The sequence below is a fragment of the Ambystoma mexicanum genome, chromosome 7p (assembly GCF_040938575.1).
Source record: "Ambystoma mexicanum isolate Mex_15411 chromosome 7p, UKY_AmexF1_1, whole genome shotgun sequence".
Taxonomy (NCBI): domain Eukaryota; kingdom Metazoa; phylum Chordata; class Amphibia; order Caudata; family Ambystomatidae; genus Ambystoma; species Ambystoma mexicanum.
In genome coordinates, this window is record NC_090939.1 from 932,059,547 (window position 1) to 932,077,174 (window position 17,628).

Here is a 17,628-nt window from a genome sequence, read left to right on the forward strand (position 1 = left end):
TTCCCAAATAGTAGCTACTGCTACATAACAGCAAAATGGAACCTGTAAAAGTAGTAAGGCCTTAGAGTGTAATACAAGTTAGTGAAATGGGCCAACTACATAGGGGAGTTGCGTTTGTTCTGCCTTTATTTTAAATGAAACTGTGCGCACCATGATGCAGTCATCCCCCTCTCCACCCACAACACCCTGTTCATGGCTCTACTGAGAGCTAAAACATGATGCAACTTGTTGAACCCCTACATTTTTTGCATTTACTATATTCAGATCAGTAGGTCATGGTTCTCTGGGACAGCATGTTGAGCTATTATAGAAGTCAGGAATCATTAGCTTGCCATTACATTTTTATTTTAAAACATGAAAGTTTTATGGTTGTACAGATTCAATTGTCTTCTTCCCACCACTTTCTTCCAGTAGATTTCGGAGCTAAACTAGTTGGTATCTTGGACACCTTTTTACTATTAGCTGCAAATTCATAGACCTTCTTTCTTCTTAAGATATCCAATTGGCAAGGATCTACAAAACCATCGTGTTTTCTTTTTGGAACAAACTCCAAAGCATGCTTCCAATCACCAGTGTCTTTAAGAGTCAACAAAATACGGGTCATTTGGTCAAGTGTTAAATTTTTAGCACCAACCTCCCACTGCAGGTACTTCTCAAGGGGCAGTCGAAGAGTTGCCAGTTTCAGACGCTTTGCATTGGCCAAGGATAATCCAGTCTGTTGACATTTGTCCACCAGTGAACCAACGATGTAAACTTTATCATGCTCAAATGTCTTCATTACGTTGGGGGAGTCCGCAGTCAAGTAAATCAGTTCATTTGCTGGAAAAACATCAATGTAGGACTTCTCTGTGGCAGTCAAAAACAATTTGTCCCAAGCATCTTGGTAGCGCTTTAGAAATGCTTTATGATATGGTCCATAATTTTCTAAGTTGCAGAAGTGAATGTGGAAAGGGTCGGATGACCTCCTGTTACAGCCTTCACTTTCCATTAGCTGACTCACTGTGTTGTCCAGTTCCCGCTGCGACATGTAGTTGCTGTAGGACATGTCAAACACTAAAGGTTGGCCAAAAACCATAGACTGGGCAGCCCTAGCATTGTTCATGTTATCCATAGACTTTTGCCAGAACTGCATGAAATATGTATTCCTGACATCGCTCTCTTCTTTGCTTTCTTTTGCATGCAATGCCTCTACTTTCCTGATTTCCTTCAACTTCTTCTTTGCTTTCTGAGACTTCTTATAACCTTCCTTGATTGTTAAGTGTTTTAGGAATTTCTTTCTTGACGATTTTGTGGGCAGTTCTACAAGTACCCTCAGCTGATCTTCACTGATGTTTTCTGGGACCATTTTCCCAGCAAGCCTCCACATCTCTACGAGTTCCCTCATTGCATTCAAAGAAGTTTCCTCTTTACTGTCTGAAACCGTTTTGCTTTCAGCTTCTGGGCTGTCCGATTTCATCAGAGACTTCCATCCATCCAGGTCTAGTTCTTGAGTGAGCTGTGACTTTGTGTCTTCCTTCCTCATTCTAGTTGACAAATGCAGAGTTCGAAAAGACATGTGTCTATACATCAGTCTTGCAAGCAAACCATGCATGACCCCCTCTTGCATTATGGGATAAAGGGCAGCTCCACGGGTAACAGCTCTGAGAAGTGTGCCCAAGAACCCCATTGTAAAGCGCAATCTGTCATTCAAAGCATATACCTGAAAAATAAAGAGACAAAATGAGTTTGTACTTTATAAAACTTGAAACAATTGCTCTAGTTCTACTTAAACTAAAGCAAATTATGCTCACGTGCCAACTGATGCAGGCACATTTTCGTGAATCGCGCAAAAACCAAGTCAATTATTGATAGTTTATCACATCACTCTTGCGCCCAACCAACAAGTTTCAAGACCTGCACACACAGCTTTAACTGCTACTATAACAATTAATTTGAATACACTTTCTTGCTTTAGAAAAATAAAAGTGATTAGAAAAAAAGAATTGATCCATTTAGAAAACACAACAATAAAGTGAACATCTAAATATCTGTGGGTTAAGAGTTTGAGCAACACTTTACTTGCGTGAGGCAGCACCAAAGTAGCGGTGATCCATGGGTTCAGCGTTTGGAACCTATGAGTGACCTCTTAACCCAGCCACAGCTATGATATGAAGTGGAACTCTTTTTTTTGTAAACTGTTTATTAATGATCAGCAGCAAAAGATACAATTTGCAACCCCACACCTTCAAACTTGCATAACTTTACCGATACCTCCCTCCTCCGCCCCCCCCCCCTCGGCCCCCACCCACCCAGGCAGGTACAGCCATACAACCTAGAAGAAAAGCAGGAGACCCAACAAGCAGTTTAAGATTAGTCTAGCAATTTCAAGCGCAGAGGGCAACACTGGGATTTAAAGTCTTACTTCAGGAAAGCAAGGATGTGAGCCGAGTCTGTAGCCGAAGCATGCCAAGTTATTGTTGATTGCATACGTTGCCCACTCAAGTGCCACAAACGACCACATGTTCCGTAACCAGTCTTGTACTGTGGTGGAGTTTGCCCCCTTTCAACGCTGCGCTATAAGGAGCATTGCTGCCAAATTAAGTACTGTTCAGGCCTCCCTCTGACCCCCGGTTTCTTCCCCCTGCATCCCAGCATCCACCCCCATTAACACTCCTCCGGGGGCAGCATCAGTGAAGATTCCCTCCTCTCCAGAAAGGCTCCATTTTAGGGCACCTCCACCATATGTGGGACCAGTAGCCCCCCTCCCCCAGCAATCCCTCCCCCACCAATCCCCCCAACACAGCTTCGATGGCTCAGGGTATATGCTGTGGAGACGGACTGGCATGTAAAACCACACGACCATCAGTTTATACCAACACTCCTGTAGCTGAGAAGCCTTAACCATCTTAGGCACCAGTGACCACAGCCTTTCCCAATCACTCCTATCCAGCTCCCACCCAATAGTCAGCTCCCAATGCCCCCAAATTTGGCCACACTGCATAGGGGGTCACAGGTGGGGGGTGGGAGGGAGAAGAGGAGTGGTGGGGTGACTGCTAATACTTTGTAAAGACTCGAGATAAGGCACCTTTCGCCATCATGTGTTGCAAGGTATTTTCCAAACTGAGTAAACGGGTGTGTTGCTGCCTTCTTGCTAACTAAATCTAGCAGCCAATGCCTCATCTGGAAATAGCGCAGTATTTCATTCCCCCCACCACCACCAAAAACATCATTTACAATCCTGGAAAGGTCTTATAGTAAGACCCTAGAACATATCCAGGATTATATGGCATCCCCTTTGTTATTGGACGAAAGCCCCCGGATCCATTTCAAGATAATAGTTTGGATTATTGTACAGCTGAGTAAATTGGGATGGAAAAGTTGTGATCCCATACCTTAGCTAAATTGTCCCGTGCGTCAGCCACAAACCTTGTTTCGGCACTTAGATACAGGTGTCTATGTGGATGCGGGAGCCACAGAATCTCTTGCAGGTCCCTTCTCACTACCGCCCAGTCCATTGCTACCCGTAGTTTCTCCCCGCTTCTTGAGAGCCACTCCCTTATGATGCAGATCTGGGACGCCTCACAGTATTGCTAGAAATTAGGGAGGACCAGTCCTCCCTCCCACCCTGGTGGACATCAGAAGGCTGGGGTTAAGCTGTGGATGCTTACCTTCCCAGATTAACTGGCCAGTGATCTTCCCCAGGTCCTGAAAAAAAGCTGTTGGGTACTGGCAAAAGGGTGGGCTTGCAAGAGGTAGAGCGAACAAGAAAGCGTGACCATCTTGACTGCCGTCATTCTGCCTAACCAAGAAATACTTGTGTTTTCCATTTACTAAGATCCCCTTTTATGAAGTCAGTATGGCTGGATAGTTGGCCAGGTAACACCCTGGGAGCGGAGAGGTTATGTTAATTCCCAGGTATCAGACCCCCCCCCCCCTCCTTCAACCCCCTCTCCCCACCCCCCCGGCTCCAAATGAATGGCGGGACAGCCTTCAGATCCTCCACCTCTCTCCCCCTTCACTGTGAGACTGAGCAGTTCCAACTTGGATATGTTGATCATAAGACCACCCCAAACTCTGTTAGCATCCTCCTACAAGCCCCCACCGACTCTTCAAGCTTCGTGAGTGTAAGGAGCATGTCGTCGCCAAAGGCTGCAGCTGTATGTTGGACTCCTCCAAAAGATATCCAGTGTACCTCGTTAGACTCCCGCAGTAACTGTAGGAAAGGCTCTAGGTATATAGCATAGATCAGGCGGCATGGAGGCAGTCCTGCTTGGTCCCTCTACTCAGACTGAAGCACCTGGATAAGGATCCATTGATAGAAAGATGGGCCAGTGGGGTGTTATAATTCACCTGAATCATACGCATAAAGTCCCTACCCAGACCCATCCTATCCATCACTTTGAACATAAATTCCCATTCCACGCGGTTGAAGGCCTTCTCTGCATCAAGGGAAAGGAGGCGGCTGGAAGGCCAGTTTTATGGGCCTTCTCCACCAGGTGTGCTATAAGTCTAATTATCGAATGTTTGTCACCCCATCACAAATTGCGAGATACGGGCAGAGTCCCAAAAGTGATTGTATAGTCGTGTTAGGTGGGGGGAGAAGGATTCGCCCAAAGGTTTATGAAGAAAGCTGCGGTATACACGTCTAGGTGATTTATTGGGTGGGGTCCGGGGGGAGCACTGAAATAACCTTCCTTACCGCCTCCTCCGTTATCTCCAGCCACAAATCTTTCCTTGCCTCGCCTCCCAATTCAGTTAGTTTGACCCCGCTTAGGCAGTCCTCCTGCAGTGACCCTGGTGGGTTCTGGGAAAGATATAGGTCCCTGTAGTAATGGGCAAAGAATTCCTGAATCTCCTCTGTGAGAGTGCCGTCCCCGTAGTAATGGGCAAAGACTTCCTGAACCGCCTCTGAGAGTGCCAAAGCCCTGGGCCATCTTTTATTGCCGTTAAGTGTTGCTGGACGATGCCCCCCTCAACAAATGTGCTAGTAACCTATCCACCTTATTGCCCATGGCATTGTATCGCTGGCAGACAAATCGGGACCTTGCCATGTTCTAAGGACATTGAGCTGGCCCACTGCCTGGCGATACTCCCTCATGGGCAGTCTAGTCGGCGCTCCCGACATAGCCTTCTTGATTGCATCAACCTCCGCTTCCAGCTGTACCTCTAGCGCCCTCAAGTGCTTGTCCCTTGCTGCCCATGCCACAATTCGCTCTCCCCTGAGCGTCGCTTTAAGCACAACCCAGCGGGTGCTCTCCCCTTGTCTGCGGCGACATGGAGTCCAAGAAAATACCTGATCTTGTTCTCGAGGGTTTCCCTTACGATTGGGTCCCTATGCAGTTCCCCTGGTAATGTTCAGCGCCACAACGCCGCCTTGCGCCCGGTGAGGGTGCAAGCCATGGAGACCACTGCATGGTCTGCTGTGCAGAGAGGGCCCACCTCTACATCCATTACCGGTCCCAATAGGGGTCAGATACCCAAATATAATCAATACGAGATTGTGAAGCCCTCCCTGTCTGTGCCTCTCTCTCCAGGCATCCATAACACCCAGGGCATCAAACCTGTCCCTCAGCAGCTTGGATGCCACCCTCCCTTGTGGGCTGAACCCTTTGTGTCCCAGTCTAGTCTAGATCCTGGGACCAGGCTATGTTGAAATCACCCATCAGTATCATATGGCCTTTAGCAAACTCCTCCAATGTATTCAGACTTCCCTCAAACCCTTCCTGCCCTGAGTTGGGGGCATATATTGGTGCTACTGTGTATGGAATCTCCCACAAGTACAACCCTGCCCACTTTGTCAACCTTAGTAGCTCTTATCCTAAAGTCAACTGCATCGTGAAGAGCCAGGGCCACCCTGCATGCCTTGTTTGGACCCGAGGCATGGATAATCTGCGAGAATCCCCTTGGTGTCAGTCCCGCCTGATCAGGAGACCAACCTCCTGAGGTCTGAAGTGCCAGAATAGCTCGTAAACAGCTATGGCTTTATTTTGAGGGGCGAGTTGGGTCCCCTCACGTTATGCATCGCCTACTTGCATGTTCACATTACCAGAGCACCAATGACCCAACACACCTTGACCCCACCTCTTCCTCCTGCCTCCCCTGTTCTGCTCATCTCCTCCTCTGTTAACATCCCTCATTCTAAAAACATTTGCCCCCTTTTCCTGCCCCTACTGGCGCCCCAGGCTCCCTGCACCGGTCCCAAACCAGTGGTACCTTCCCACTCTCCCCCTGAGAACTCCCCCACCCTGACCCCCCCCCCCCACCCCAACACTGGGATGCCCCTTCCCCTCCCTTAAACCACCCCCTCCCACACTGGACCTCTCACTGGGCACTTCCACCCTCGCGGTAATCAAGATGGAACGTCTTCCCGCGCTCCGAACACCCTGCAACCCATTAATTCCCACAACCCAGTCAGATACGGCTATTTCCAGGATTTAGCCCTTGCTAGCTTCAATTTTCTTTTCCCTGGCCTACTGCAAACCCCTCTATCTCCCTCGGCTGAGGGCCCCGCAGCAGGGCTCTCCACGTGCACAGTTCTCCCGTGGCCTCAAGGATCTTCTCTTAGGTTCTGCTGTAGCAAGTAGTAATACGTTTGAGCGCCCTCCCACACAAAAAATAAAAATAAATTGTCCAATCTGGAAAGGCCATCTGTAACGTATTCTGCGGGCCAGCTCCGTGACCACCAGGCCCATCTGCCGCCTCTTGAGCAATGTACTGCATCCCAGATCCTGCAATAGTTGAATGAGACCACGGATACAGCACTTGTTCTTTCGCACTTGCTGCTCGCAGGACCGCCTCCTTCATCATGTAGAGCGTAAAAGCAGACAGGACGTCTTGTGGCCTTGAGTTATGCTGTACCCAAGCCCCCACCCCCTGTCCTGTGGATACAATCCAGACCAATTTTCATCTGGGGCCACGGTTTCCAAGAGGCCCGCAAATATCTGCTGGACTTGAACCTTTAAGTCCCCATTGGCAACCGATTCCATCAGGTTTTTAATCCTCCTTGAACCGTTTTCCATGTCCTCCATCTCTAACTCCAGGTTTTGGGTGGCCAGGTTTAACCATTCTATTGCCTCCCCATGCTCCGTCGGGTCTTCCTCCACTTCCTGGAGGCCACTTTCCAGGAGGCCAGTTCTTTATCCTAGTTGGCCCTTTCTTCCTGCCGTATTTCTGCCAGCCCTGAATTGAGGTCCACTCGCAACAATTGGAATGGTTAGTGAAAAGCTATGGTTAATGTTGACTGAAGCCTCAACCTTCACTATGCAGGTCTTCCCGGGATAGAGGCACGCTCGTCCCCCTCACCGTCTGCTTCCCCTGGTCCATCATGTCAGGAACTGCCTTGTTTGGCCCCCTTGCCTCACTCAGGCCCATATTGTGGAGATCGTGCCCACTGGTTCTACGGCCCCCAGCACCTGCTTTTGGCCCTTCGCCTTTGTTTTCAACATGTGCCCAGCCTCTCTGGGCTCCAGGTCTACCATGGTCTAGAATTCCAGGGCTCAAGACCCCAACAGCTCCTGCACAGCCGCCACGCAGCACCTGTCTGGGCTGGTCTGCTGCCAGCATACACAGAGCCATCCGACTCCCGCCCCACCACACTAAGCTGCATGCCAGCAGGCCGCTGCAGCTTTTCCTCATAGGCCGCTTGAGCTCTGGATGTATGAGCGGCTCGGCAGGTCTCCACACACTCAAATTCACTTCTGTCCTTAAGCCATGTGTCTCTGCTGCGCCAGGGGTCAGCACAATGGTCTTGGGGTGGTGGGGAACCCTATGAAGACCTTTGGGCATGGTGTGCTGCTCCCGGCACATCCATCTGGTGCCGGTGGCCATCTTGCATCCCTCAGCTCTATTTTGACAACTGTCATAAAAGCATACAATAACAAATAAAATATTACCATTTGTATCAAGACATAAGTGTGATAGTTACATATTTAAGTCAAACAATCAAATTAGATATAAAAAAGATATTAAGCTCTCCTAGGCTAAGCATATAAAAGATATTTTGAAACAGCAAATCTACAATCCTCCACCACTAGGAACCTGCAGTGGAACATGGCAGAATGTGTTATGCCCTCCTTCCTCAACCAAGGTTGCAAATACTTTCAGTATATTGGTTATATGCAAGGCATAAAAACAGAAAAGGTTGAAGAGCTTCTGAATACAGTCTGCACCCAAAGCAGAGATCAGACCATTCCAAGTTCAAATTCAAATTCAACAAGCCAGCAGTAGATAAAATGCATAGCCTTAGTTTTACTAAAAGAGATCTGTTAAAATGACTAGTTCCAAGATGTAGGTATTGCTGAAAATAAGATGATTCTTTCACAGGTAAATTGGTTAGAAATGGAGCGTAGCTAGAACAATTAAACAATATTTTCTCTGGAAAGCATGAACAGTATTTTTCTTTAACTAAAGTGCTATAGTTCTTATTTGAACATTGGGATTATTCCAAAAGGTGGCTTCTCCAATTTCTAACAGGGTAGTCACCACATATCTGAACCAATGGACTTGTAAGATTCTATTTTGGTTCAAGAGATCAGAGATATCATGTCTATGAACAGTAAGATTTAAGTCCGTATGGAACTTCAGCCAGTATAAAAAGTAATCAGAATGTGAATAGTGCCTCAATTGGTAACCACACCAATTCCTAGTGAAGAGCCAAGGTCTGCTTAAAAAGGTTTAAGTTACTTACCTGTAACTATTGCTCTCCAGCACGGGTCTGGCATGGAATCACATGCTCATGAATAACGATTACACAGCAGTACATATACACAACTACGGGAGGTGGCAAGGATCAACAGAAGCAATAAACACTCACCCCTGGAACAGACTCGCCTCAAATGAACCGGTTGTGTAACACAGTTTGGCCGACTCTGGACTCCTCCCTGGAATCCCTGTTGACGCGGTAGAACCTGCAAAGGTGTGCGTGGACCTCCACGCAGTAGCCCTGCAGATGTCGAGCAGGGGCACACCAGAGAATCAACCTTGTTGCTGCGATGGCTCTGGTGGCGTGGGCTCTTGGCCGGCCCGGCAGCAGCCTGCTAGCCAGTTGATGACAGTGCATGATGCAGCCTGAGAGCCACCTGTAGATGGAAGCCTTCAACAAGGCATTGCTGTGATTCACAGGTCCAAAAAACATACGAACATATGAGAAGTCTTCCGAAAGCTCTTTGTGCATGCCACGTAAAAGTTTAAGGCACGAGCAAGGTCCAGCGAATGCAAGACCCTTTCCTCTGGTGACGACAGATCGGGAAAAAGACGGGCAACACCAAAGTCTCGTTGAGGTGTAACTCAACAGCACCTTCAGCATAAAGGTGGGGTGTGTACGCAGTACCACCTTTGAAGCGTGGAAGGAAAGTCTGCTTGCACGACAGGGCCTGGATCTCCCCAACCCACCTGGCCGAGGTGCGGCACAAGGAAAGCAGTCTTCCACGATAGAAACTTGAGCGGAGCCTGATGCATCGGCTCAAAGGACACCTCCATGAGCTTAGTCAAAACAACACTGAGCTCCCAAGTCAGGGCAGAAGCCTTTGCCGGCGGAACAATGGTCCTGCAGAGTCCTTTGAGGAACTCCTTGATGAGTGTGTGAAAACAGATTGTCTACCTGGTGTAACGGGGTATGGCGGCCAGGTGCACCTTGATAGAGGCATGAGCTAGTCCAGCCTTGGCCAAAGAAAGCGGGTATGGTAGGTCCTGCGGGGCTGTGACACGCAGAAGGGGTAATCTGAGCCCGGCACCACACCAAGAAACGCTTCCACTTATGGCTGTAACATGTCCATGTTCAAGAGGCCCTGGCCTTGGCCAAGATGTCCTTACACTCACCAGGATGTCCTTATACTCGCAGGTAAAGAATAATGTCCAAACTCTAGGGCTGCAGGAGCCTGGCCCTGAGGTTCAGCGATGCTGGGTCGTGGTGCAGAATCACTCCTCCCTCTCTGTAGAGAAGGTCCAGAAGTAGTGGCAGCCTGATGGACAAAACAGACGACAGATAGCAGGTCTGGATACCAGATTTGCTGCGGCCGTGCCAGAGCAATGAGTAACATCCTGCAGTGACACTGAAAGTGTGTTGATCACTCCTAGGAGTGGGAACAGAGGAAAGTGTATAGGAACACTCCCTCCCACGGGAACGAGAATGCATCCCCCATGCTACTCACTCGGCTGCAGGAACCTGCTTGCGAACTTCTGACACTTGGAATACGTCGCCATCGTGAAAAGGTCAATCTGCGGTTGACCCCGTTCGTGGAATGGCAGAGCCACCTGGTCCTGGTGAAGTTCCCACTCGTCGCAAGAACGTAGATCCCTGCTCAGTGAGTGAAAAGTGACGAGAAACATGTCCTGACGAATGTCCCAGTGCCGTGCTGGAGAGCACGTCCCGCCCTGCTTCCGGATGTAAAACACGGTGGTGGTGTTGTCCGTAAAGATCCTCAGCACCATGTCCCTCAGCGATGGCAGAAAGGACTTGAGAGCCCAGAAGACAGCCTGGAGCTCCAGGACGTTGATGTGAAGTGTCTTTTCTTCTGGTAGCTAGAGGCCTCTGGCACGCAACTGTCCGATGTAAGCTCCCCAACCTACCAGAGCAGCGTCCATGGTGACCGTCTCCTGGTAAGGAGGGATTTGGAATGCCCCCCCACCCCCTGCGTGAGATGAGAGCGCACAACCCTCCACTGTATTCCTCGTTGAGAGCGATCTTGTCCGTTCAGGATACAGAGACGTGTAGCCACCTCGCATCCAGAAACTCCTGGAGAGGCCTCCTCTGTAGTCTGCAAAGGAGGACAAGGTTGATGCAGGAGGATATCATACCAACAGCGACTTGATGGCTCTCGTAGTAGCCAATCGCACAGACAGGCGCTGCACCTTCCTTCGGATGCCTCTTACGAGGGAGATGCCAGGCAAGTCACTGCGTTGAGTCGGGTTCCCAGAGCGCTGTGCGATGGCTCCAAGCAGGACTTTGGATAATGTTTGGAGAATCCCAGATCAGTCAGCGAATGCATGGTTCTTGCTGTGTGCTGGCTCACGGGAGCAGGATTGAACTAGCCAATAGTCCAGGTAAGGGTAGACGTGGATGCCCTCGAGACGAATATGCGCGCCACTGGAGCCAAGCACTTCGTGAAGAACCTCAGAGCCATCTTCAGGCCCAGGAGAAGTGTCTTGAACGGATAGTGCCACCCTTCAACCACAAACCACAGAACCTGCAGTACTTTCGATGGATGGGGAAGTAGGTGTCCTCCAGGTCCAGAGACACCAGGAATTCGCCCTCCTCCATATGGGCAAGTACGTGCTGCAACTTGACCATCCTGAACTTCTGGGACTTCAAGAACTTGTTGAGGGGTCTCAGGTCCAGGATGGTCCTCCACTCTCCGGTCTTCTTTCAGCCACAAAGTATCTGGAGTATACCCCGAAGGAGCTGGCGAATGGGTTCTATCGCCCCCCCTTGAACATGCTGTGGACCTCCTGCAGCAGCTGCACCACGTGCTGTTCTTGTTAAACTACAGGGGGAATACGAGGACACCTGTGTTGGAACTTCAAGGTGTGCCCCTGTCCGAGCACGTCCAGCACCCATCTGTCCATGGTGATGGTCTTCAATGCGCTGACGAACCTCGCCAGCTGGCCTCTCACTGGGTTACACAAGTGGGGGCTTGAGTCCATGGCCGGTTTAGGCCTATTTCAATGCACTGCAGGCACCAGCGCAGTCCTCCGCTGCTGTATGCTGGCAAGCAGTCTCTGTACGCCTCTTGCGTTGTGGAGTGGGAAGGCTGCTTTTAAAGGGGTGGTGTAGCCCTGTGAGGACCTGCTGGGTTTTCCCCCCTCGAGGAACGAAAGGATGACGACCGACGTTGCTGCAAGGCACCCAGCGAACGTGGCGTCTGTCAGTCTTGAGGATTTGAAGAGACTTGTCGTCCGTCTTGCCACACAGGTTTTCCCCATCTAATCCCACGTCCAACACCTTAGACTGAACGTCCGGCCTGAAATTGGTGGCTTTCAGCCATCCCCGTCGACGAAGAGACACCGTTTCCCATCTGACAGAATCCGGTGACCTTGATGTCCACTGCGATGGCATGATCCGAGGCCACTACCCCCTCCACCCCCCCCCCTGGAACAGCTCAAGTGCTTCTGCCTTCGTGCAGTCAGGTAGGAAGTCCAGAATAGGGCCCAACTTATACCAGAGCTCCTGGTCATAGCAGGACAAAATGACCAGGGCATTAGCGGCCCTAATGGTGCAGGCAGTCGTATAGATAATCCTCTTCCCTCAGAGTCCAGCTTCTTTGCCTCCTGGTCAGAGGGTACCATGGACGATGACTGGTTCGCAGAGTGTATCCTGGTCGTGGCTGAGACCAAGGGTGAAGGCTGGGACCTCAGGCACTTGAGGGCCCGAGTCAGTCCTGACTCGGAATTTCTTTGAGCCTGTCCTGCCTGGGCAGGGCGCTGCCCGGATTCTGCAACAGCGCAAGGCCATCATCCCAGATATTATCCAACAAAGATCCTCTGCCTGGACTTGCGACACTGATGAAGAAACACTTTTTTCATCTCCTCAGGCACAAGTTGAAAAAGTTCAGAGGCCCTGGACATCACTGCGTGGAAGGAGCCAACCTTATCCGACAGAGGCCCTGTGCGGGTCATCAGCGCCTGCAGGCTCTCCGTCCACTGGCACAAAGCCATCGGCCTCGTCGGTGTCTGTTGCTGTATCAGTGTCTGGGTGCGTGGAGGGATCCCCTGTTAGGGTCAAATCCTGAGGTGGAGGCAGCGGTGGTGTCGGTTGGCGCCTCAACCAGCAGGGTCATTTGACTTGTGTTTGCACCTATAACGGCTTTCGGAAAGCAGACTTATAGAACTATAGATCGAGCAGGGCCAGTGTGGGCAGCGGTCTCTGCTGAATTTCTGATACCAGCCTGGTCAGAATGTCCAATGAAACGTCCCTGGGCTGAGGTGTAGGAAGAAATGAGTGGGAGGCTCCGGGCTGGTACGCTTTTCTTCTAGAGAGGTAGATGATAGGGTTCACCCCGCAGGGACCCACTTATATCAAGGGTCACTGGCCCCCTTCGTGGTCCGGGAAGTAGCCCTCAGGCAGGTCGTCAACCTCATCGGAGCTAGTATAAAATGTGCCAAGGCTGTCAGTGGAGTTGTCGACAAGGGGTGGTAACAGCAGTCGTCGATCTAGTCATGGCCGTTGGTGTTGTCTTGGCTGGTTGAGACGCCAAAGGAGGCAACGAAGGGCCAACCTTGGGTTTCTCCTTCATCGCCTTGTCCTCCGATGGCATGTAGTGTTTCAAAAGAGGTAATAGACTCAGAGAGGGCGCCCCTTACCAGTAGGTTCACAGTGGATGTGGCCGGCGATGGCAACTTTGTCCTTCCTGAGCCAAGACCCGCAGTGGAGGCAAACCCAGTGGGATCAGTTCCGTGCAGCCTTGCCGTCTTTTGGACCCCCACAGCCCGGGAGTCCTCGACATCTTTTCGGAGGGAATTTGATTGTGGGACGGGATGGTCCTGGGGAAGAATGACCATGCCCAGAGGCCGAATCAGAGGCCTTACCCATTGTAAGTAACCACACCGCCAGCCGGCTGTAGCAATTCTATACTTGGTCTTTTTCGAAAAACCACAGCTGACCGTGCATCCTTCCTCCTCATGGTCCAGATGCAGGCAGTAAAGACATTTGTTGTGTCGATCCACCACAAAAACGTTCCTTAGTCGACATTTTACGCAGAGTTTGAAGAAGCATCTCTTCTCCTCGGTCATGGTGAAAAGGCGCAAAGTAGGCCCAAGCCTGGGCTTTCTGATCAAAAGATCCTCAGTGTAGTTTAATCTTCAACAGTGAATCCCCGCTGCCGGTATCACCTCTGGCCGAACGATAAATCACACACACACAAAAAAAAAAAAAAAAAAAAACCACATTCTAAATATTAGGAAAATTGCTTAGAGAGCACAAACAGTACTCCCAAAACTGAAGTGTGTGGTAAAAATCGGAAGATTGCCACCAGGGGTGGAGCTTAGGGAGAGGACTGCCATTGGATGGGGGCAGTGTGACCCAGAGGACAACGATTGGTTTATAGGAGAAATACAGTTTTAAAGTGAAACTGTTTTTTTATTTTACTGAGGATTCCCAGCCTGACAGGGAATAGACCCCATGCTGGAGAAATGCATTTACAGTTTGTTTTAAAGAGTCTACCCCAAATTTCTGCTTCATAGGTCGGAGCTTGCCTAGCTTTGTCTTTGTAAACGATTAGTGCTGGCTTTACTAATCTATGGCCTTGCTCTCAAGCAACTTTCAATACTGTTCCTTCATGTTTAACAAGGGTTACATTTGATTTTAGGCTTGCATCCCTTCAAGTTAAGTTTCCACTAAATTGAAGGTCAAAATAATCATAAAATGGTACTTTGTTTTCCTCCTTCAGCAACATACCATGGAATTTCTTTCAGTGTACTTTATAAACTTTGTCAATCACATAGGTCTGTAAATAATGTTTGTTTCTTGAGGCCCATAGCCATTTTTCAGATAATTATTGCAACAGCTGCGAAGACCAAAATACCCATGTGTTGACCATTCACAACGGGAGCATGGGCTTCCAAATTAGAGATTTCCATGACTATACCATTAATAAAAAGACTAGAATAGGAGTTTTAGGATCTATAAACAGAACAAGGCCATTAATATTCTAGAACAAAAGTTAATTTACAATTATCAAAAATAGCCAAAATTACTCTTACGTCCCATCCCCTTTCCTCCATGATGTACGGGCGTCCCTCGCGAGGGACGGGAGATGGAACCTTTTTCATCAGAAAAAGGTTCTTCCCCTTTATATTTGAGAGCGTGGCTATGGGATCGTGAGATCGCCCGTCTCCGTCCACTGGCGCCACTCCTCAATCCTTTTTTCTGCATCGTCGGGAACGGGCCGAATTCACCAGCGCTCCTGGGTTTGGCTTCGGTCATGAAATACCAAGCGCTCGTTAGGGAGAATTCTCATAAATGGCTGACTTTCCTTACCTAATGAGTCCCTCAGCAGCTTTGCTGGATTTCTAGGGTTTATTGTTTTCACCTGGTAAGAGTGTGAGCCTTTTTTCCCCACTCTTACAAGGGTTTTTGGTGTGTTAGTGGTTTTACCATTTGTGTGATCTTGGGCACTGGAGGCTCACCTACTCCATGAGCATCATTTTTATGTGCGTTACACAGCATCTTCAGTGCAGTGACACAGGGTTGTCTTTTAGACTTCCCACTGACTATTTTTCTAGGACTGACTACTGTCTCCCAGAAACATGTAAAGTTGCCATTAACTTTATGTAGTCTCTTTAAATCACATACCTAGTACAACCCATCTTACATGGAGTATTGGAAAGGGTTAATTCTTCTCCCTGTGTCTGTCTCTTGGAGCACTGTTTTGCTCCCTTTTCATCAAGACTTGGCTGGTGGCAGTGGTAACTACCCTATTTTTTCATACCGCGGTTATCTTACATAACCATGGTATTGTTTTAGGCTATTTTATTAGCCTTGAACATAAACCCGCTTGACCAAATATATTTTATTTCGACTGCGGCTGTGTTTAGTCGCCATTTCTTTTTGTTAAAGTCTCTCGTGTTTTACTGTGCGCGCCAAACCAGGCTTGGTCCCTTTCTTCCCTTTGTTCGCCGTCTTTTGCGGGCTTCTCAAGGCACCTGAAAGTCTGGGTAGGCAGGATGTGAGTGAGGGGTCTTAGGACCCCTGCCATGGGTTCCCTTGGTAACCCAAGTTGCACTCCTGTTTGATTGGCTGGGTGACTATCCTTGCCAGGACAGCCACCCTGCTGCGTGATTGACAGCCAGGCTGTGTGAATGGGGAGGAGGGGGGGGGGGTGTCAACTGCATAAAAAGCAGGTCTCTGGGACTGGAAAGGCAGAGTCACCACTGGAACGAAAGAACCAACGAGGAGCTGATGGAAGAGGACCCCTACGACGACTGAACTGCCCGGTGAAGCCCTGCTGCAGGTCCGAATCTTCAGAATCCGATGACAGAAAATCCTCCAGGAAACTTCTTCCCTTGAGCTGGTGGGATCAACCAGTTCGCCCAAACTGAGCCAGGACCCCTCCTCTGGTCAAATTCACTGTACAGAGCTACAGTGGGCCGGATAGCCAGGAAGGTCGGACCCTGCTTGGGTTTTAAGGAGCGCATCTTTTATTCATTTCGCTCTGCTGCTGGTTTCTTCCCTGGGTAGTGCATGACCCTCCAGTCTTCCTACTTCTTGTCAGTCCGACAGTTGCTTCAGGAACCGTGAGCCTGCAGGAACTACCAGGAACGTCCGCCTCAGCTACAGCTTCTCCGTTTTAAGGTACTGTGCAAATCCGGTTGTTCGTTTCGTTCAACCACAGTGAAAGTGTTTGAAATCTTTCTCCAAACCGAGGGCTTTCCCTCCTCTTCTCTTTGAACTAACTTTTCTGCCAACCAACCTCGTCTGGAATCTGTGGCACCAACTTTACCGCAAACTACCCTGAACCGTGTGATCTTGAGCAAAAGACTTTTGACCCATTTGGCCCCAAGCCTTTTCTACCTGATTCTATCACTGTAGTTCCTCTTGCTCAATTGCCCTGAGTACTTACCTGTTGGTGTGGTTTAATTTCTATTAACTTTGTTTTCCCTCCCTTTTAAATTGCTGGAGTGCCATTTTGCTCCCACTTCATTTTGTGAGCTTAACTTGTCTGGAACGTATTGGGAGTGGTGTGGTGTATTAAGAGTGTGATTTTGAAACTGCTTATAATAGTGCAATATTATACAACTGAAGAGTGAAATAAATGTATATTCTTTTACTTGAAAACCTTGAGTCAGTGTTTGCCTGAATCATAGTAATTGCTGTCCTTTATGTAACTATTTGATACTGCTCACTTACTCTTGAGATACGTCTGGCTGCGCAGCCATTGCTACCACTTTAATTGTGTAGTATGGGCTTGTACCAAAGTTGAATTTGTACTGTCACTTGTAGTCTTAATTTTGTGTGGTGTTCCCAAAGGGTACTGCATATTATTCTGCCTAACATCGGGCGCCTTAAAGATAACCATCATATCACATTGCTACGCTTACTCTCTACTATACACCATCATTCAACTAGAACACAGCTATACCCCTGATTAATTCGGACTAGCTGTTCATACGAATACGACCCCACGAACACCTCAACACCCTAATAAAACGCAGCTAGCTGAGCACATTCCGGCCTAGTTGCTCACATGTGTCCTTCAGGCCTAACGCAGCCAAAGCCCAGTCTGGATGTCCACCCACCGGACTGCACACATCCAACTGATATCTTCGGCACCACACCTAACGCTAGGACGCAGCTATCATCCGGCAATTACATCAGCTGCACACATCTGGTGCACCCACACACCCTACGACACTATCTCTACTGACCAGAACTACGGTTCCTTAGGGCGTTCAACCAACCAGCGCTTTGAGGTCATACCAATGATATATAGAGCGCTATATAAATGCCAAGTAACATAACAACAATGACAGAATCTAGACCATAGACTCTTATATTAGCACCTAGTAGCCTTGCTTCTAGCGCCCTGGATGACCTCTAGGTTAGCCTGAGATAAGCTGAAGGTTTTCAGCGTGACCTGCTCAGGAACCGTGCTGCGAGGAGCAGGGTGGAGTACTCTGCCCACCCTGCTGGGCCAGGGTCTTGTAATTGTCTGCCCC

The 17,628-nt window shown here is 49.1% G+C and overlaps 1 protein-coding gene across 3 annotated transcripts in view; it reads right to left on the reverse strand.

Annotated features, from left to right (window-relative positions):
* Positions 1-328: 328 nt before the first annotated feature.
* TRMT10C (tRNA methyltransferase 10C, mitochondrial RNase P subunit) overlaps positions 329-17,628 on the reverse strand; it is a 150,079-nt gene continuing 132,779 nt past the window's right edge. For all 3 annotated transcript variants that reach the window (XM_069637243.1, XM_069637245.1, XM_069637244.1), the window contains exon 2: positions 329-1,699. In XM_069637243.1, coding sequence (XP_069493344.1) covers positions 380-1,666 — 1,287 coding nt within the window. In that variant the 5' untranslated portion in view covers positions 1,667-1,699 and the 3' untranslated portion in view covers positions 329-379. The remainder of the gene's footprint in view (positions 1,700-17,628) is intronic.